The sequence below is a fragment of the Artemia franciscana genome, chromosome 13, assembly GCF_032884065.1.
Source record: "Artemia franciscana chromosome 13, ASM3288406v1, whole genome shotgun sequence".
NCBI classification, from domain to species: Eukaryota; Metazoa; Arthropoda; class Branchiopoda; order Anostraca; family Artemiidae; genus Artemia; species Artemia franciscana.
This window is the reverse complement of record NC_088875.1, coordinates 26,419,841-26,440,171: the sequence shown is the minus strand read 5'-3', so window position 1 is coordinate 26,440,171 and position 20,331 is coordinate 26,419,841. Positions and strand designations below refer to the sequence as shown.

General features: G+C 35.2%; 1 protein-coding gene across 1 annotated transcript in view; it reads right to left on the bottom strand.

The window, feature by feature from the left end:
* Positions 1-20,331, bottom strand: part of LOC136034726 (uncharacterized) — a 138,087-nt gene that overhangs the window by 19,737 nt on the left and 98,019 nt on the right. Inside the window, exons 8-10 of the mRNA XM_065716092.1 lie at positions 11,269-11,440; positions 1,326-1,447; positions 128-366 (exon numbers count right to left, since the gene is read on the bottom strand). Of these exons, the coding sequence (XP_065572164.1) occupies positions 128-366; positions 1,326-1,447; positions 11,269-11,440 (533 nt within the window). The remainder of the gene's footprint in view (positions 1-127; positions 367-1,325; positions 1,448-11,268; positions 11,441-20,331) is intronic.

Below are 20,331 nucleotides of genomic sequence, written 5' to 3'. Positions count from 1 at the left end.
ATCGAGATCTACAGGTACAATGAAACATTGCCACCTGTTTTAAAATTCAGAGCAATGATTAATTGACAACGTCATGATCACGTTGTTGAAAAGTGAGCAAAACAGTTAGTAAAATATTTTTTCTTACCATACAAATGTGACCTAATAGGAGCTCCAAAGGATTCGTTGTAGATGCCTCTACTATAGGGTAGATTGCTCGGTGTAAAGTGAAAAGGGTTTACCCCAGTTGCTGATAGCTTAGTACAGCATTGGCTGTTGAACTCTGGCCCTGTTTCCACTTCTCCGCTTATGGTTGATGGTGCTTCTGAAGAAGCAGGGTTTGTGGTGGAAGATGGAGGCTGAAAGCCTTCAGTTGAATTCCCAGACCTAAAAAATTAACTGAAATAAGATTGAAGTCTCAGTATAGAAGTGTTTATGACATTGAAATGCTGAAATTTTGTTTTTATTGTTACAATTATATTAACGAGACTTTTTTTGATAATTTTGAAACTTGTTCAACATTTAGACAGGACTGAGTCTATTAGTATTCCTTACTGTATACTGTGGAACATTTTTTGATTTCTAGGCAAACAAGTAAAGATTAAAAAATCGTATGTTCGTTTGGTTTCTGTCAGGTCTTAAGCAAGCAAATTTTTAGTCAAAACACAAACAGAAGCTACCAAAAATTAGTTGTAGAAATAGCAATTGTCAAGGCTGTAAAATCAAAGAGGCTGGCCAGTCAATTGAAGTCAGGATTGGAATTAATGGAATCACTTCAACGCATTGAAGAATTTTAAGTTGTAAAAGATTTAAATTTAAAACGGGTAGGCTTGATTTTTTTTTGTCCTTAAAAACAGTTTGACTTCATAAAAGGCTTGATGAATTTAATAACATATATATTAAACTATAACTTTTCAGGTTACTAAGTAACCTGCTATGTTCTGCTAAGATGTTTTCCCAAGAAACTGGGCTCGTTTTAATGGATCTGTCTACCGTATCTAATTCATATAAGCCAAGTTTTTTTTAGTCATTTTAAATCAAGAAAATGCATAGCATGACTTGGTAGAAACAAATTAAGTTGGTCGACTTCCATAGTACCCTCCCACTCTGAACACAGGCCCTTCTGAAAGTTATGAGCTTCGTGAATGCATCCAACGCAGTCATTTATGACAGATATTTTTTGCTTCGTAGCTTTAGAGTTTTGACACCCAGCTTTTGTTAAGAGTAGAATGACCATTTTATTGAGGGAAAATTCCACTGGCTCATTGATATTTATAATGCGCAAAGACATTTTATGCTAACCTTTTATGTTAAGCACAATATAAACCGCGAAAGATGTATCTCACCTAGCCGAAATTTCTGGAGACTTAGTTGATTCTCTACTTGATATGGCAGGAGTTGACAACAATGGACTTTCAGAACAACCAAGTATAGGTAAAAGCTGTTGACTCCCGTAGGGCAATGACATCTATAATGAAAGAATCCTGAATAATGTATATATGTATAAATGTGTATAAATGTGAATGATGTATAAATGTGTATATACAATATATTTAGTCTTTGAATAATACTTAGCCTAACTAAAAACACTAAATACTAAAAAAAAAAAATTCTAAATTACTAATTATTTGATTCGCTCTTAGTTTTTGTATGTAGAATCCCATTGCTAAATCTTGTACGTATCAGGTATTACCTTGTTTAGGCACGGAACACCGAAGCAAAATATGAAACCTGTAGTTTAAATTTATTCTAAACTCTATATAATACTCAGAAAACAAAAAGAGTGACTTTGATTCAGTACAAAATTCGTTTTGGAAGCCTTTGGCAATGAAAAAAAATTGATAAAAAAACAGCAACAACAACATCTGCATAAGAAGCACAATCTAAAACTATGCTGGCTCTTATTTTATTTCCGAATAGCATAACTGCTTAAGACAAATTTTTTCAGAACTGATTTCTTCTTGAACTCTCACAAGTATAATTCGTAACTCCCAAAATACCCAAGTATATATATATATATATATATATATATATATATATATATATATATATATATATATATATATATATATATATATATATATATATATATATATATATATATATATATATATATATATATATATATATATATATATATATATATATATATATATATATATATATAGTCTTTGTTTAGTCTTGAAAGTGATAACTTTTTTTCTGGATTTTATCGACTTGAAACCAGGTAGGATCTGAAATTAATTCAGTGACCAGTGTTAATTGTGTGACCATTCTTTCAAAAAATTTTTACGGATCAAAAATATTGTAATTTATTGACCTAGTTTCTGGACATTTATTTATATTTTGTAATAATAGATTTTTTCCAGTTTCAAATTAAAGTGTGCCTAGCGGATTTAAGGTAACCCCAATTGACAAGCAGAAGAGGGGCAGTTCCCCGTCGCAAGTGTCCATGTACCTGTCGAAAGAGTCTCCCTCAAATTGAGGGTTCAAGTGGAACGGGGGCTGATGCTTCCCTTGTTTACTGGGGTACATCCCAGGATTCTTCCAGATGGATTAGTACAGAATGATATTCTGAATTCTACCGTAAGGACGAAATCAAAAAGAAATGCGAACACCGATATCATCAAAAGTGGTTGCGATTTTTTCCCCAAAGATATGGTAAAAGAAGCGAAAAAAAAAATTTGGTCTTGGGGAAGGTATGCTACTCTGCAAACCGAGAAGCAAAAAGTCATTGAAACTTTCGCGGACATTCTGAAAGTTCTTGACTATTTTGATAAGAATTCAGTGGCCCTACCAAAGTTCATCATATATGAACCACAGTAGCTGTCAATCTCTGGCAATCTTATGCCTTTGTTCTCAAAATGCCAAAATATATCGATAACACCGATGCTCATAAAAATTTTTTAGACAACGTTTGTCCCGACTCAGCGGAAATAAGTGAGCTAAGAAAGTTGAAACAGGACTGGAAACTCTACGTCAAATATAAGTCATTCTGTTGAGAAAATTGTGGAGAAAATGAAAGCTAGTAAGCCTGAGGTTGCTGCCATGCTCAAAGAGAAACTGTTTATTGCCGTCCTCAAGCAGGTTCCACATAACAAGACTCATACTGATGTAGAATCCCTTGTTCCAAGCGCATCAAGGGCAATACAAATCGGTAAGTTTGAGCGTTCTACAGTGTTTAAGCTGTATTTTGGGACTAAGAAGGATCTTAAAGATTTTCTTACGGTATCAGTTCGGGTCGGCTATGAGAGGGTGCCTGCGGAAAAGTTCAAATTTCTCCCAAAAAGGTGTTTTTCCTGCCATGAAGTTGGTCACATAGTGGCCGACTGCGTACTGACACCTATTTGTGGTCGTTGAGGTGCTTCCGACCACACCTCCACTAAGGATAATAGGTGGACGAAAGATACGTTCTGCATTTTATGCAAAAAGGAAAGCCATACATGTGACAATGTAAGACATCCGGCTAATAAGGTGATATACAGTGCTAAACCCCAACCAAAGTGAGTCTAAAACCCGCCCACTCAAGGTGAAATGAAGAAATGAACCAAGGGTCCTCCATCTCTTATGCAATTGTCTTATGGAATCTAAATGGAAATTTAATAAATTGATATGTTATTTTGAAGGACTTTTGATCTGAATGTGAAATAATGTGTATTCAGGAGCACTTTGCAACTCCTTTGAGCCTGAGCCTTTTGGAACTATTAAAAAATCATAAAGTATTATCAGTCGCTGCGTGTCACTCTCAGTCCAGTGGCCAGCCTTGTGGAGGTCTAGCAACCTTTGTGAAGTCATGTTTTCCTTCGTCTATTTTCGATTCAGCAAGTGGCTTTTTAAAAATTAGGATCCAGAATTTTTACTATCAGAGGCCTTTTGCCATCAATGCCACTCGTTTACCTAAGCCCTTTTTAAGAATAAAAGAGCAGGGTTTATATTGTATCGTGACTGGTGACTTCAATTGGGATCTAACCAACCCGCTGAATTCTTCCGGTGACTATAACCGCCCAAGCATTATTTTCAGTCTGTTCAATGATGATTATGCAGTTGCACCAAAGAGTGAAAATTATACTTACGTCCATAATTCGGGTAGTACATCTAACTTAGACCATGTTTGTCTTACGTCATCCTTAATTATAGCGGAAGTTGTCTTTTAGTGCTCAGACTGGTGATTGTAGTCCTTCTTCTAACCAGCTTCCGAAAAAGCAATCTACATTTTATGCTAATTATTGGGACGGGGCATCTCCAGATCTTTTCCAGAATTCGTGCAATGATTTTCTCGCGAAAACTTGTATACTGTTTGATTTCTTGATGCGGAGTTCAAGAAAGAATATGCATTATTCTCGAGTCAGGTTGAACATTTATTGTAGTGAACTCACTCATGCCCTAGTTCTTGCAGAAAAATCGGCAGTACCTAATAGGCAAGTAAAAGTTGGAACTGAAGAGCCCTGCTGGATTAATTATAATTTGCGAAATGCTTGCTTTTCTGCTAAATTTTGGCTTTCAGTTTGGATTAAAGCGGATAAACTGCGCGATGAGTGTCTGCAAAAACTATAAGTTTATACTAAATGCCCAGTTTTTAAAGCAGTTTTTCTGCATCGGAGCTCAATTATTTTGTCTTGTTCGGAAGTAGTTTGGTCTCAACAAAATAAGTTGTGGCCCAGTCTTGTAAAAGATATGCAAAGTCAAATACAGTCTCGTATACCACTTTCCACATGGGCTGAGCATTATAAAAAAACAATTTTCTGCTAACGATCCACGTCTGCGAAATAGTTGTAAAGTGGAGCTCCGAAATTTCTTTGAGCAGGAATCCATTCCGGGACTGATTATTACAAAGAGCCTGATTATTTTTGCAATTGGTAAACTCAATAAAAGAAGTCTAAAGGATTCGATGGGATTTCTGCACAGCATTTGATGTTGTGTGGTGAACTGTTTATGGAATACCTAAGTATTCCAAAAACCGTTCCTCCTTTACCAAATGATATTTAATCTGGGATTTGTACTTGATACTTTTTCAATTGGATGTTTGACTTCTATCCCTAAGAAGAATAAACCTCCGTCTGAGTGTTCGTCTTTTCACCCAATAACAGTTGCAACTTTGTTTTGTAAAATTGACAGCATTTAGTAACAGTATTGTAAGGCCACAACAAAAGTCAGTTATGACTTATAATCTGCGTGGCATTGATGTGTCTCATTGGTTATGCGGATGATGTACTGAACCTCAGCTGATCTCTACATGGGCTAGGAGCCAATTTCAGTTACAACAAGAGCGTACTCATATTGGACTCCAGTTTAATGCTGAAAAGTCTGAAGTACTACTTTTTAACTCGAAATCCGATGCTGGTCGGAGCGTTACACTTGATGATTCTATTGTTGAGCTCGCAGATGATATTGTACATCTGGGTCTCCCTATTAGACGGCCAATACTAGAGAGTCGGCGGTTACTGCTGTCTCATTTTCAGACTTTTACGTATCATTTTCTTCTTTTACGTAAAGCTGTATAATGGCAGACAAGTGGAAGTTTGATCGTCGTGTTTTGCCCCAGGTGTACAATGCTATGGTTTTGCCTCGCTATCTGTACCTTAGCCCATTTGGGTGCATTGTTACAGCTACTGATAAACTAAAATTGCGTTCACAGTACCACAAGTATGCAAAGTTTTTGCTGCGTTTACCACCGTGGACAAGCAATAGGTATGGTACACGCCAGTACAGTACTATAAACCGTGAACAACCGATTCTGTCTCAAATTGACCGATAAATTTCGTCTGTAAGATCCGACCATGGGCCAATGTCTTATAGTAGTAGTCGGCACCTGTCTATGACTGTTATGTTTTTGTTTTGTTTTTGTTTTTTGTGCTCCATCTGTTTTTCCATTGATGGATATTAAATGTATTCATTCATATATATATATATATATATATATATATATATATATATATATATATATATATATATATATATATATATATATATATATACTTATTTACAAACATCCCAAGCTCAGCACTGAAGTTCCCAGAACTTGTGAAAAAACAACCAAGGAGGGGCATCACCGGTTAGAGAGCATAAATTAGGAAATTAGTGAAGTGTACTAATAAAGGGTTCATATATTCATTATTTTACATACGTCGAAACGTATCAATACTTTTTTCAAGCATTTGATTCTCATTTTGTTGACACTTTTAGTTAAGAAAGAAATAAGATGAGGGAGAATGAGGATATGAAAGCGCTTTGTTGCAACTGGAGAAATCCCTCTGCTAATTATAACCAATGCTATTTCTGTGTATGTCTCCAAAACTTTTTGACAAGTTACTCCTTTTGTCTGAGAGATCAGAAATTATTGCTTTAATTGCATCCGCTCATGGTAAATTAAATAAAACAAAGCAAAGACAAACTTTTAGAAAAATTGTGATAGATTCTTCTTGTAAATTGTGATAGAGTTATCTTGTCCCAAAAAGCTATATTCTGAAAAGCTCATCTAGTCAATTTCTGCAAATAATTGAATAATCTCTAATGAGTCTTATGATAATTGCCTATAAATTGATGGAAGAATTCTTCTAGTGCAGAAAATTCCACTATACTCCAATTTTTCTTTTTTGTTTTTTTTTTTTCTACCAGAGGGGCAGGCTACCTCAATGCCGTAGAGAAATTTTCACTGGCTCATTTAAAAGCTATTGGCCTGATCGATGTGATTTTCGTAAATTGGTCTCGATAAGACTATTTGTAAGTGCCATATGACGCCAAAAATGGCCCTTTTTAGCATCATTTCTTGAGCAAAAATGCTGGGAAGTATTAAAAAGGGTGACCTAGTTAAAAACTTTAACCGGGGGTTTAGAATACCCTGCTTGTCCCCCCCCCATTCCCCTGACTGAAAGAGTAAGCTGGGAAACGCAATATTGTGGAGGGATATTTAACAGCTCACTTCATAGTTCTTGATCATATGTACATACCTTTCGTAAACTATTCATGATAACGTCATTATAAAGTACCACATAGCACCTAAAACGGCACTTTTTGATTACATTTCTGGATTTAAAAGGTTAGAAAGCATTAAAAGTATATCGTTACAATCTCCATGATGGAAAATTCTTATTGGAGATTTACTATCCCCCCTCTTGTATATTTCACTTCTCAACACCTTTTACCTGGGTAGCTGGATTGATTGTGATGGAGAGATCTCGACCGAGATTAAACGTAGAATTGGACAAGCTACAGGTGCCTTCAATAGATTGAAGCCTATTTGGAGATGTAATAAATATTCAATGCGACTGAAGCTTCGACTCTTCAATAGCAATGTACTCTCAATTCTCCTTTACGCAAGTGAATGTTGGAAAATAAACACCCAGCTTGAAAAAAGGATCCTTGTATTTGAAAATATGAGCCTCAGAAGAATGTTGAATACAAGTTGGCAACAAAAAATTACAAATGCAGAAATACGCAGAAAAACAGGTTAACCTCCAGTCATTGAGCTGCTGAAAAGAAGGCGGTGGACATACCTGGGACACGTTCTTCGTATGGAAGAGAGCCGCCTTCCTCGAACAACCTATGAATGGAAGCCAGACGGTAGAAGAAAGAGAGGCCGCCCCAAAAATACATTGAGACGAACACATGACCGAGATCTGAGGACGGCCGGCACCTCACTAATACCTGAATGGGAAGACGTCATCGCTGCAGCACCAATGCGAGACGAATGGAGAGGCTTTGTCGACGCCCTATGCGCCACCGATGGCTCTGGAGGAACTAAGGTCTAAGGTAAGGTCAACACCTTCAATAAGCAAAAACCAAAAAACACGCTAAAAAATAACTGGATGAAAAATGTTTAAATTTGATCTTGGAATAACAACTGTTCAAAAATTTTATCAAACGGTTCGTGTTAATGAACTGTAAGTAAGGATCCACACGGCTCAATGGTAACCGAAACTCTAAAAAACAGAATTTTGACAACAATACATATAAAAAAGATTGACTTATTATGCGGAATCCAAATATGTAAGTTTCATTAAGTTTGGTATTACCCAACACAGCTACGAGCCTGAGAAAATTTGCCGGATTTTCAAAAAAGGGGGAAAAATCCCAAAAAGTCAAAGAATCTCAATGAAAATCCCACAGCCAGATTCAGCGTATCAGAGAACATTATTGTACTTGTCTCAAACTCCTATCTCCAAAAATGTGGAATTTTTTTTTTGAAGAAAGACACGGAATCAATGTTTATATGTTTTAGTTTTTTTTTATTTTTAGGGTTGACCGTATCAACCCAGCGGTGCTACAATATCAGAAGAGGCCAATTCGAAAGGAAATTAAAAGCTCCAGTGCCCTTGTTAAGTGACCTAAAAGATTGAATGGCAACTAGACCCCCTCCCACATCCCTTTTTTCCAAAAATTGTCCTATCCTAATTTTGAGATGGTCATTTTGTTCAGCATAGTTGAAAAACCAATTGCAATGCCTTTGGAGATAACATAACCCCCAACAGCCTTTGGGAATAGATCTTTAAGTTATAAAAGCTGCTCAATGTTTACGTATAGGCCAGTATTTGTTATTGGGAGGCACGCATACCATTTTCGGAGGGAGGGGGGGGTGAATTTTCTGCTGGAGGAATTTTCCACGGGAAGAATTTTCCATGGAGAAGTTTTCAGGGGATGACCTTTTCAGGAAAAATTTTTCACATGGAGAATTTGCTAGAATTCTTATACAAATTCTTATTATATGTCTTGCTTTCTGTTTTCCGACTAAATTATTAAGTTAATTGTCCGGGATAAATTTTCACCGGGATTGAATTGTCTAGAGGATGCTTCCTTAGGGAGAGGGGATTTTCTCATGGAGTTGGAGCCCGATTTCCTGGCATTACCTAAAAAACAATCAGAAATTAAATAAAAAACTATTTTTTCGACTGAAACTAAGGAGCAACATTAAAACTTAAAAAGAACAGAAATTATTATGCATATGAGGGGTGTTGCCCCCTCCTCAACGCCTCGATCTTCATTCTAAAGTTTGAATTTTGTCCCAATTCTTAAAGACCGACTCCTAAAACAAAACGGTCATTTAATTAGAACAATAAGAAGCTTCTTTAAAAATACTAAAAAACTTTATAGTAAAGAGCGAGGCGTTGAGGAGGGGCCAACAACTCTCTATACGTAATAATTTATTTTTGTTTTAAGTTTTGATGTTGCTCCTTACTTTCAGTTGAAGAAACTAGCTTTATTTATTTAATATTAACAGTAAAAGTTAATTATGATACCAATTTTTCGCACATTTTGAAAGAGAGCTTGAAACGCCGAAATGTCTTTTTTTTATTCTGTTTATTTCTCCAGCATTAACAGAGCGACCCTGAAAATTAAAGGAACAAAAATTATCACGTCGCAGCTCAGGCTACCTCTGTTTACAAAACTGTTCGAATAAACTGACTCGTGTTATGTCCTTTTATTCAGACAGTTCTGAAAAACTACCACATTACTAAAAACTGAGCTTGCTGGAGTTTCTTAGAGAATTAATGTTGCATACTAAAATATATTTGTTTCACGGCCGGTGAAAGACCATTGAGAGCCACATTAGTGATGTTTTTATTTTCTATTAGCTACTTGAGGACTTTTAATATAGGAATTCTTTTAATATAGGAAGTGTCACGGGTTATTTTATTTTAACAAAACTATGTAGATATTTGTCAGGTAAACTGTGAAGCCCAAATATTTAATCGTTTCAGCTGCGCTCAGCACTCACTTAACTGCACTCTTTACTTCCATCAGAATTTTTTTTTTAATTATATATATTTTTAGGTCAACATTTTCTTGTGATATAGAAGTACTAGAAATTTGGCTTCGTAGTCTCTTATTTGTGTGCATGTTTCTGGCTAATCTCAACTGACTTAAAATATGGCACCAAATTTACTGAAGATTATTTTTACCTAGCACAGGACCACCTTTCCAATAAAATGGAATGCGCTGTTTCAACACTAAAATGTACTACTAGAGAATAGAAAGCACTGTTCTAAAAACAATCTTTCGTGGGGTGCATTACGTGTGAACCGTGCATTGTCTAACGCTTTAGCTTTGATGTGATTTACAATTACATGTAAGTTTTTACTGTGTTAGAAAAGAACTTTTAAGGCCTTCAATGTCCGTAAATCACAAGTTATTTATTTTCAGAAGAAGGCGAGGGAGGTTTTTGGTACAAAAGTACGGGCCAATACACCCAGTTTTTAGGACAACCCAAAATTCTCTTCTCTTAAGGATTATTGAATTAAGTTAACATTGAATGAATATAGTATAAGAAAAACTGGTAATTTTCAACCCTAGATTGTAATACCTAAACTGTCTGATTCCATGATTATATCTGTTTGAATTCGTTGTTACGGTTCAAATATAAAAATGCATATTTTGCGTTGAACGTAACACTTGTCATCAGAAAACCTGAGAAAATTTGGATCCCCCGCCTGAAATTTGAATTTAATCCATAAACAAATTTTTTAACTCTATAACAGGATCTATGAGAGGATTGACCTATAAACTCTTTAATAGGTTTCAAACTAGACGTACTTCGTCTTAGCTATTGATAGATCCTAATCTTTTTTGTTTATAGTTTTTCTGTGGAATTGACTACATACCTCACTAGATCACTAAAGCCACACTTTTTTCCTTTTTTTTGGATTCAGAATAAGAAAAAAATAAATGAAAAATCCTATATTTTTCCTTTCAATCTGCAAATTTTTACTCTTCTTAGAAAAAAGTACCGTAAAAGTCGTTTCCTTGTTTTTATATGTACTTTAAATTTACAAAAGAACCTGCTAAAAAAAAGAGTACAAAAGAAGTGCACGTGGTAAGACTGATATAGAGATTCTGAGATTCTTTCGTTTCAGCAACAATCTTCCCTTCTTATACCTTTTCCCGAGTGAATTACTTTTTGCACATTCTTCATCATGAGCTGCCGAATAATTATTATGGATAATTTATTATCAAAACCACAAAATGCTATTTAGAGGTCTAATAAATATCAATTGCAGTTTTCCTCTTAGCAAAAAGCTAAAATATAACTCAGAGTCTTCGAGGATATCCTAGGTGATCTAGGATAAATCTAGACGTCGGAGGTTTTAATTAGGGGCAGTTGAAGGAAGAGTGTTCGTCGGTGTTTTGGTCTCAAACAGCTTAACTCTGCAGCAAGTTTGTCTCTATCCTGATTAGTTAACTTGGCTTAGTGCAAACAAATAAACAAAAATTTACACCCAAGACCACAAAAAATTACTTACTTATATGTATACATAGCTAAACATACCTAATTTTATGGATAAAGAAATCATTTACCTGGTTTGGATGAGGAGTTGGATGTAACATAGTTGAAAACATTGGAGCAACGGCACCTGCCGCCTCAATACTACATCTAACAGAGAGATTTATGGCAGCTCCATAAGAATAAGCATAAGACATGCAATTTGATGAAGCCGCCCGTCCAGGTCCTTCGTAGTACAAAGTAGAGCTTGATAAAGATAATACAATTAGAAAGATCACTTTCTAGGTTCGTTCCAAATTATTAATATTCGCTGGAAAAAGGGACTAGAAAATGCTCTAGAAAATGGCATTAATAATTTTAGTACGACTAAAAAAAATAAAAAATGTTTCAGACAATATTAATTTTTTGGGGGGAGGTTGTCCTAATGTGGCCTTGAATGACCTGTCCATGAATTTGTAAATTGTAATCGAAATCTTTAAGGGTGCGGTCCCATCAGCAATTTGAAGGCATGATCTTTCTTGCGCAAACATAACACAAGTTGTACTCTTAAAGAGATTTTGTTTTTAAAGGTTTTGCAAAAAGTTTACTTTTAGTGAACGAAAAAAATTAGAAACTTTGTTCAAATCCAACCATACTTGAAACGTTGAGTAAAGTGGGGCCCTTGTTGATAGAAATGGGAATTAAGACAGAAATTTTGCTAAGAATATATCATTAAACATTCAATGATTCTACTTTTAATACTGATATAAAATATTTGTATGATATTGGTGACGATTGTGCCACCAAAGTCAACATTTTGGAATCAACAGCAAAGATTTAGAGTCTTTATCCACACAAAACGGATTTCATATATGCCCAAGAAAGATATCGAACAAGTAGAATTCATATACAAGGATACTGAACACGAACAACAAACTATAGAGTTTCAAAACAGGACTCATTCAGACGGAAATACAAGTTCTAGGGTCTCTTTCTAATTAAAAACGATATCGAGCAAAAGCAAAATGACCGTTTCTACAAACTTTTATGCAAAGAAAAAATTTGGCTTAGAAAGCACTTTCAAACGAAAATTCTGAGGCAGGCTACCAGTTGTGACATATTTAATAAGCTATTTGTAAAACTTCCCAGTTTCAGAGGCAATATCAATTGGCAGTATATTTGCCCTATGTAATCGCAGTCTATCAAAACGAACAGTTTGTTAAAGATAATTGAATTTGAGCTTCGTTTGACTGAGTTGATTCACTTCAACACTTAATTAGTTCAAAGTACTTTTTATATTTCTACACGAGCGATCAATGTCAGATCTTGTCTACCTTTGTATAGATAGGATCTCTTTTGCAGAATTTTGTGCCATCTTTTCTAATTTTATGCAAATTTTCTTATGCTAATGAATTCTCATTGATACCTTGAACATTAGTTACTACTATATATTTTGAACTACGAAGAAAAGCAAGTAATATTCATGTATTTATTAAAATAAAAACGATTTCTTTCAAATGAAAGTAAGGAGCAACATTAAAACTTAAAACGAACAGAGATTTTTCAGTATATGAGGGTGGCTGTCTCTCCCCTCCAGAAAAAATCAAATACAAATATGATAACAGCATTGCTATCATGTGATGCATCACGGATATCTCGACTATTTTAAAAATGATTAGAAACTAAAAGAACAGTTTCATCTGAAAGTAAGGAGCAGCATAAAAACTTAAAACGAACAGAAATTATATGAAAGGGGCTGTCCCTCCTCAATAACTCGCTTTGTACGCTAAAGTTTGATTCTATCACAACTCTGTTTTAAAATAATAAGAAAGTAGCGCAAAGAGCGAGATATTGAGGAGGGGGCAGCCCCTTTTATAAAGTAGAATAACTTCTATTTGTTTTAAGTTTTTATGTTGTCCCCTACTTTCAGTTTTTTTTTAAATTTCTGATCATTTTTAAAGTAATGCCAGGAAATATGTGATGCACCACATGGTAGCGATACTGTTATCATATTTTTGTTTAACTTTTCTGAAGGGGAGGGACAGCCAACCTCATATACTGAAAAATTTCTGTTCGTTTTAAGTTTTAAATGTTGCTGCTTACTTTCAATTGATTTTTTTCTTTAATTTGCAACGGTTTTTCAAATAATACCAGGAATTCCCCTCCCTTGGTGTAAAACTTCTCCCAGAAAGCTCCCCCATAAACATTTCTTCCCATTGAAAACTTTTCTCTTGGAAAATCCCTTTCCCTACAAAATCCCACACTAAGAATCCCAAAAACAATCCCACTTCAGGTCGCTCAAATTTTGGCGGTTAATCGTGATTTCTTGACATGGAAGGAAAAAAAACATTGGCTAAGAATTACCACAATCAGCCTTAAGAAAGAGAGGTTCTTCAGATAATCGTATAGAAGGAACAAAACGATACGTGAAAAAACACCCAATACCAGTGTGTCTGATACCGATACGCCCAATATCGGTACACCTGTTAGAGATATGCCCGGTACCCATACGCTCGATACTGATGCGTCCGATACCGCTTAGAACACTTTCCCCAGAGATTATGGAGGGTCATATCATCACCAAAATCATAGTTATCGGACCTTTGAATTATGCTAAAAAAAATGGCTATCTCAAAATTTAGATTAAACAACTTTGCTTTAAAAAGAACACTAGAACTTTTAATTTCCGTTAGAATGACCCCTCATACGAGCTTCTAGAACCATACTCCTGACGAAAAAACCTGATCCGATCACACGCGGTGAAACAAAACAAAAAAACAAGCAAATAAGCACGTGTCCGTGATCTTTCTTCTACCAAAAAAAAAAAAAACAGAAAAAAAAACATATTTTTGTAGATAGAAGCTTGAAACCTCTACAGATGGGTTTTCTAATATGTTGAATCTAATGGTCTGACTTTCATTAAGATTCCTTGATTTCTAGGGGGTTTTTCTCCTTGTCGACAGACCAAGCAAATTTTCTCAGTCTCGTATCTTTTAATGGATAACACTAAATCTAATGAATCTCATATATTTGGAATAATAATAAGCCAATTCTTTTCATGTGTCTACTGATATAAAAAATTTCATTTTCAGAGTTTGGTTACAATTGAGCCACGTCGCTCCTTCCTTACAGTTCGGTACCAGGATCTGAATGATTAAGCTTGGGTTAACAACGAGATAGGTCACTCTTTCTTAAGAGTTCATTGCCAATAGTTAAAGTAGAATTCATTTTCTAGGGACGAAGAACTCGGTGGACCTGTTTATAGATGGAAGGTGAGGGGGGACCTAAATGCATAAAATAATTTTTAGGCCGTAACAGATCCTATAGCAGATCTTATAACGGATTTCTATAACAGATCCTTCAAACAAATTTGGGAATTGGAGTGATTATCCTCTAGCCTTCCCTTATTTTGAAGAAAGAATTTGGACTAGACGTACAAGATTAGTGTTAAGCTCAAAATATTGTGATACTGTTGTATATATTAGTACTAATAGATTTTGATTGGGTGGTAGCCTCCTTAACCTCAGGGAAATCTTAATTTATTTGGTAAAGCAAATATCACAAACTGTACCCTTATTCTCGAAGAATTGTTATAAAAAATAGGAAATTTGGCAAAAATAAAAATGTAGAGGGGTGACGTCGTTGCGCCCCGTATTTTGAATGTTAAATTAAGATTTATAATATATAATATAATATTAAACAATAATATTAAAAAAGTGTTAATATTAAAATTGAGTATATTAATTTTAATTGAGTATAATATAAAAAAATGAATGGATATGAATTTGAAATAAAGATCTCCAGTTATGATAGACAGGAATGTTAGAACTTGAGAACAATTGAAAGTCTCCTGTAAATGAAAGCCTCCGTTCTTAAAGCTAGAATTAGAGGTTTTACTCGATGAGAGGACCCAAACGCAAACTTAGTGACATAAAAGCTACATTGCTTTATATTTCATCGATCATGTAAAGGATAGTTTTGTCATTATTTTAAGAACAATAACATTTTCTATTTTAATTTTTAAAAGGCAGTTAATGGATAATATAATACAATTACTAGTTAGTCATATTTATTGCACTCCACAATCCTTTCATGTTAGCACTTATCAAATTCTGGCGTAGGGAGCCGGTGGTTGAAAGGAGTTGTAGCCCCATATGCATATGATTATTACTGTTTATCTCGAGATTGAACCGTAATCTTTCCTTTCATTTGGTAACACTTGCCTTCTACCAAATTTTAATTTTATAAAATCAATTGTCAAGAGTCAGAGTTGTTCCTAGGGTTGGTGGCGCCCGGGAAAACTTCGTTGCAATACCCCCATCCCAACTTAAATATAAGCAAAAAGCCGAGTCAAACTAAAAATCTGATTAAAGTTGGCAACCACTAGCCATGGCCCACCCCCATAACCAAGACACATTTCCCAGTCGCGAAGCCTGGGACAGCTTGCCCAGGTTGCCTCCACCCCTTTGAACGGCTCTGTCAAGAGTTTTAAACCTCAAACCTTATATTTCCGTATCCACCAATATCTCCCATTCTATATATTTTATTGTACAGGGAAATTTCTCATTTCAAATTTCAAAGGGAAATTTCAAAGTTTTTCTTATGTTCATTCGTCCACTCAATAAATGTACTATTAAAATCGAAAAACAAACAGTAAGTAAATAGTAAAAAAACGTAATTTGTGAACGTTTCTATCTTTTGAACTGTATTTACTGGACCACCTAGAAATTAAATACCATTTGTTGTACAATTTCTACAAATTTATTCTTTCCAAGCGCAATTTTCTACTATGATAACATGTTTATTTGCCGAGTTTCCCAACAAGACCTAAATCGGTTTAGAGGGATACGATACACACATTGTAAACAGTAATGATACCATGTCGGTGAGGGGACATCTCAATTAGGAAATGTCTATGGATTGAAGCACTTAACAAAACTGGATAAAGGGTGAATACTAAATACTAGGAAATTAAGTAAGGTAGGGAGGGTTTCAACTGACAAGTGCTAAAATTTTGAGAGATTTGTGAACATAAAAGTTTTTTATTGTAGTGCGATCTTTCAAAGTTGAAAGTATTTATTAGCGGGTCCAAAAAATAGCTGTAACGACCTTCTTTTGTCCTTTCAGAAAGGGAAAATCAAGTTTCTAAGCTTTTTTAAAAAGAAAATTCTTGTTTGAGGCTATAAATGAAGAACAAACCCGTAAACGCTATGGTGAGTAGCTCAATGGCGTGACTTTATTTTAGCATACATTACGGTGTTTGGAATAGTACCAAGACCTAGTCGCTGAGCTAGAGATACCTGAATATATATGTTCCTTCAATTGTGGCCCTTAAGATGAACATACCCTTCAGTATTAGTAGCAAGTATATGAAGATTTGCTTGACGAATCTTTGGAACGAAAGATTCGCTTGAGGACTTGCGCTTTACTGAAAACAATTCACGTTTAGAACTGTGAGTTTTGTTTGTTATAACATAAAAAATATCATTATATAATCAAAGATTACTAGAAAGATCTAATGAAATGTGGATTGATAGTATAATGTATCATGATATTCACTCTTGATAGTCTGAACAACTTTGCACTTATTAACGTTATTATGGCGTTATAGATACTGACATGTTGGTCCTTATCAGGCATAGGAACGTTAGTCCTACTCCTGTTTACCGTAGTTTCTGTTCTTTTTAAGTTTAACTTGGTTATTCATTGTAATTCATGTTCATTTAGTGTTCAGTTATTTATTGACAGCGATTTATGTTCGTTTTACACTTGAAATTAAATAAAAAATAAGTTTTTTTTTCAACTGAAAGAAAGGAGCAACATTAAAACTAAAAAAGATCAGTTACGTACATGAAGGGGTTTCCCCATCCTCAACACCACCCCTCACCATGGAAATTTCCTCTAGAATTGGAGGAAAGATCCTCCAACGTAACCCCCGACCCACCCCCTCCCAACACGAAAAAGTCCTCCTGAAAACGTCTGTACACTTCATAATAATCATTACTATGTGTAAACAAGTTTGTTGCAGCCCCTCCCCCGGGGACTGTGGGGGATCAAGTCATCCCCAAAGACATAGTTATTCGATTTTCGACTAAGTTCAACAGAATGGCTATCTCAAAATTTTGACCCGGGGACATAAGGGGAAAATGTGCGTGGGAGGGGGCCCAGGTGTCCTACAATTTTTTGTCACCAAAAAAAGGGCACTAAAACTTTTAATTTCCGTTAGAATTAGCCCTTCACGACATTATAGGACCACAGGGTTGATACGATCACCCCCTGGAAAAAAAGACAAAACAAACACGCATCCGTGATCTGTCTTCTGCCAAAAAATACAAAATTCCACATTTTTGTAGATAGGAGCTTAAAACTTCTACAGTAGAGTTTTCTGATACGCTGAATCTGATGGTTTGATTTTTGTTAAGATTCTATTACTTTTAGGGGGTGTTTCCCCCTATTTTCTAAAATAAGGCAAATTTTCTCAGGCTCGTGACTTTTGATGGGTAAGACTAAACTTGATAAAACTTATGTATTTAAAAATCAGCATTAAAATGCGATTCTTTTTATGTAACTATTGGTACCAAAATTTCATTTTTTTAGAGTTTTGGTTACTATTGAGCCCAGTTCGTTCCCACGAACTGTTTGATTTTTATGTGATAATAAACCGAAGATATTGCATTTCTTCGGCTTGTGGTTGCTATTAAATATAAAAAGGCTTTTTAAAAATTCAGAACACTTTAGCGTAAAGAGCTAGGTATTGAGGAGGGGGCAATTCCCTCATATACGTAATAACTACCAAAAGAAAAATCTAAAAAAGTGTGGTTCAAACAGTTCGTGGTAGCAAACTGTAAGTAAGGCCCGGATCAATAGTAACAGAAACTCTAAAAAACTAATTTTTAAAAAACGAATTTTGATGCCAATATGAATATTAAAAGAATCGGCTTTTTATGCTGATTTCAAATATATAAATTTCATTAAGTTTAGTCTTACCCATCAAAGGTTACGAGCCTGGGAATTTCTTGATTTTTGAAAAAGGGGAAAACACTCCCTAAAAGTCAAGTGATCTTAGTGAAAATCACTGCATCAGATTCAGCGTATGAGAAAACCTTACTTTATGGGTTTCAAGCTCCTATCTGCAAAAATCTGGAATTTTGTATTTTTTGCCAGAAAGAAAGACCAAGGATGCGTGTTTACTATTATTCTTTTTTTTCCCAGAGGGTGATGATTGTATCGACCCAGTGGTCCTAGATTATTAGAAGAGGGCTCATTCGAACGAAAATAGGAAAGCTAGGCCACCTTCCCCGCCGCTTTTTTCCTAAATTCGTCCAATCAAAATTTTGAGAGAGCCATTTTGTTCATCATAGTTGAAAGGCTCAATAACTATGCCTTTGGGTATAAAATGACCCCCCACAGCCCCAAGGGAAAAGTCTTAAAGTTATAAAATGTGTCCATCGTTTACGCATAGTATTTGTTATTGGGATGTATTTTCAGGTGGATAGATTTTCAGATGGGGGAGGGGGACAAATTTTCTGCTGTGGGTTTTTCCATTGTGGGTTCATCTCTTTACGCTAAAGATTTTTTTACTGTTTTAAAAAGTGCAGTTGTGACAAAGAGTCAAACTTTAGCGTAAAGAGCGAAGTGTTGTGGAGGGGACAACCCCTTTCATATACGGAATAATTTCTGTTCGTTTTAAGTTTTAATATCGCTCCTTACTTGCAGTTAAAAAAAACTTTTTTTTATTTAGTCATAGTTAAGAAGCTGTTTAAGATAATATTGAATGCTCAGATTGGCCAAAAATAACACAAATTAATTATTGTTTATATCGGCCATTATTTAACCAAATTCTAACTTTGGTGTAGAAAGCGAGGTACTGACGAGGGGAAGAAACTCCCCTTATATACCTAATATGAGGGGGGTTCTCTCCCTCGTCAATACCTTGCTTTTTACGCTCAAGCTCAACTTTTGTTCCAATTCTTTAAGAATGCCCCCTCAATCCCCAAAGCCATTTAATGAGAATAAATAGCTGAATTGAAATTACTAAGAATACTTTAGCGTTAAGAGCGAGGTATTGACGAGGGGTGGAACTTCTCACATACGTAATAATTTTTGTTCGTCTTACGTTTGAATGTTATTCCTTACTTTCAGATGAAAAATTTAAATCTTCAGTTAATTTCTGACTGTTTTTTAAATAATGCTGGGAAATCCAGCCCCCCCCCATAGAAATTCTCTTCCCCTGGGACAAATTCCTCCATGGAAAGATCTTCCCACGTAACCCTTTCTTGCTGATACCCCCAAACAGACAAAATCCCCCCTGAAAATGTCTGTTTACTTCCCAATAACTAATACTATGTGCAAACAATGGGCAAAGTTCATAGCTTGCAGCCCTTCTCTTGTGGACCGTGGGGGATTAAGTCGTCCTCAAGGACATAGCTATTAGATTTTTGACTATTTTGAGCAAAACGTATATCTCAAAATTTTGATACGTTGCATTTGGGAAAAATGAGGTGGGAGGGGGCCTAGTTGCCCTCCAATTTTTTTGGTCATTTAAAAAGGACACAAGAGCTTTTAATTTCAGATAGAATGAGCCCTCTCCTTCTAGGATCACTATTGACCAGTGGTCCTTCTAGGATCACTGGGTCGATACGATCACCCATGGGAAAAAAAAAACAACAAAAATACAAACAAACACGCATCCGGGATACAAAATACAAAATCCCACATTTTTGCAGATAATACCTTGAAACCCTTTCAGTAGGGTTCTCTGATACGCTGAATCTGATGGTGTAATTTTCATTATGACTCAATGTCTTTTAGGGCATGTTTCCCCTTTTTTTTGAAAATAAGACAAATTTTCTCAGGCTCGCTACTTTTGATGGGTTTGAACTAAACTTGATGAAACTTTTATATTTAAAATCAGCAATAAATATCCAATTCTTGTTATGTATCTATTTTTATCAAAATTCCGTTTTTTACAGTTTCGGTTACTATTGAGCTGGGTCGCTCCTTATTTACAGTGTGTTACCACTAACTGTTTGATACTATTTTGCTTTATTTCCGTTCGCCTTAGGCTTAATATGGCTCAATAGCTCTTATTTGGTTCTTTGAAAAACTATTTTTGTGGATTAAAAAAAATAAATAATTTCTTTTGGTTTTAACTCACA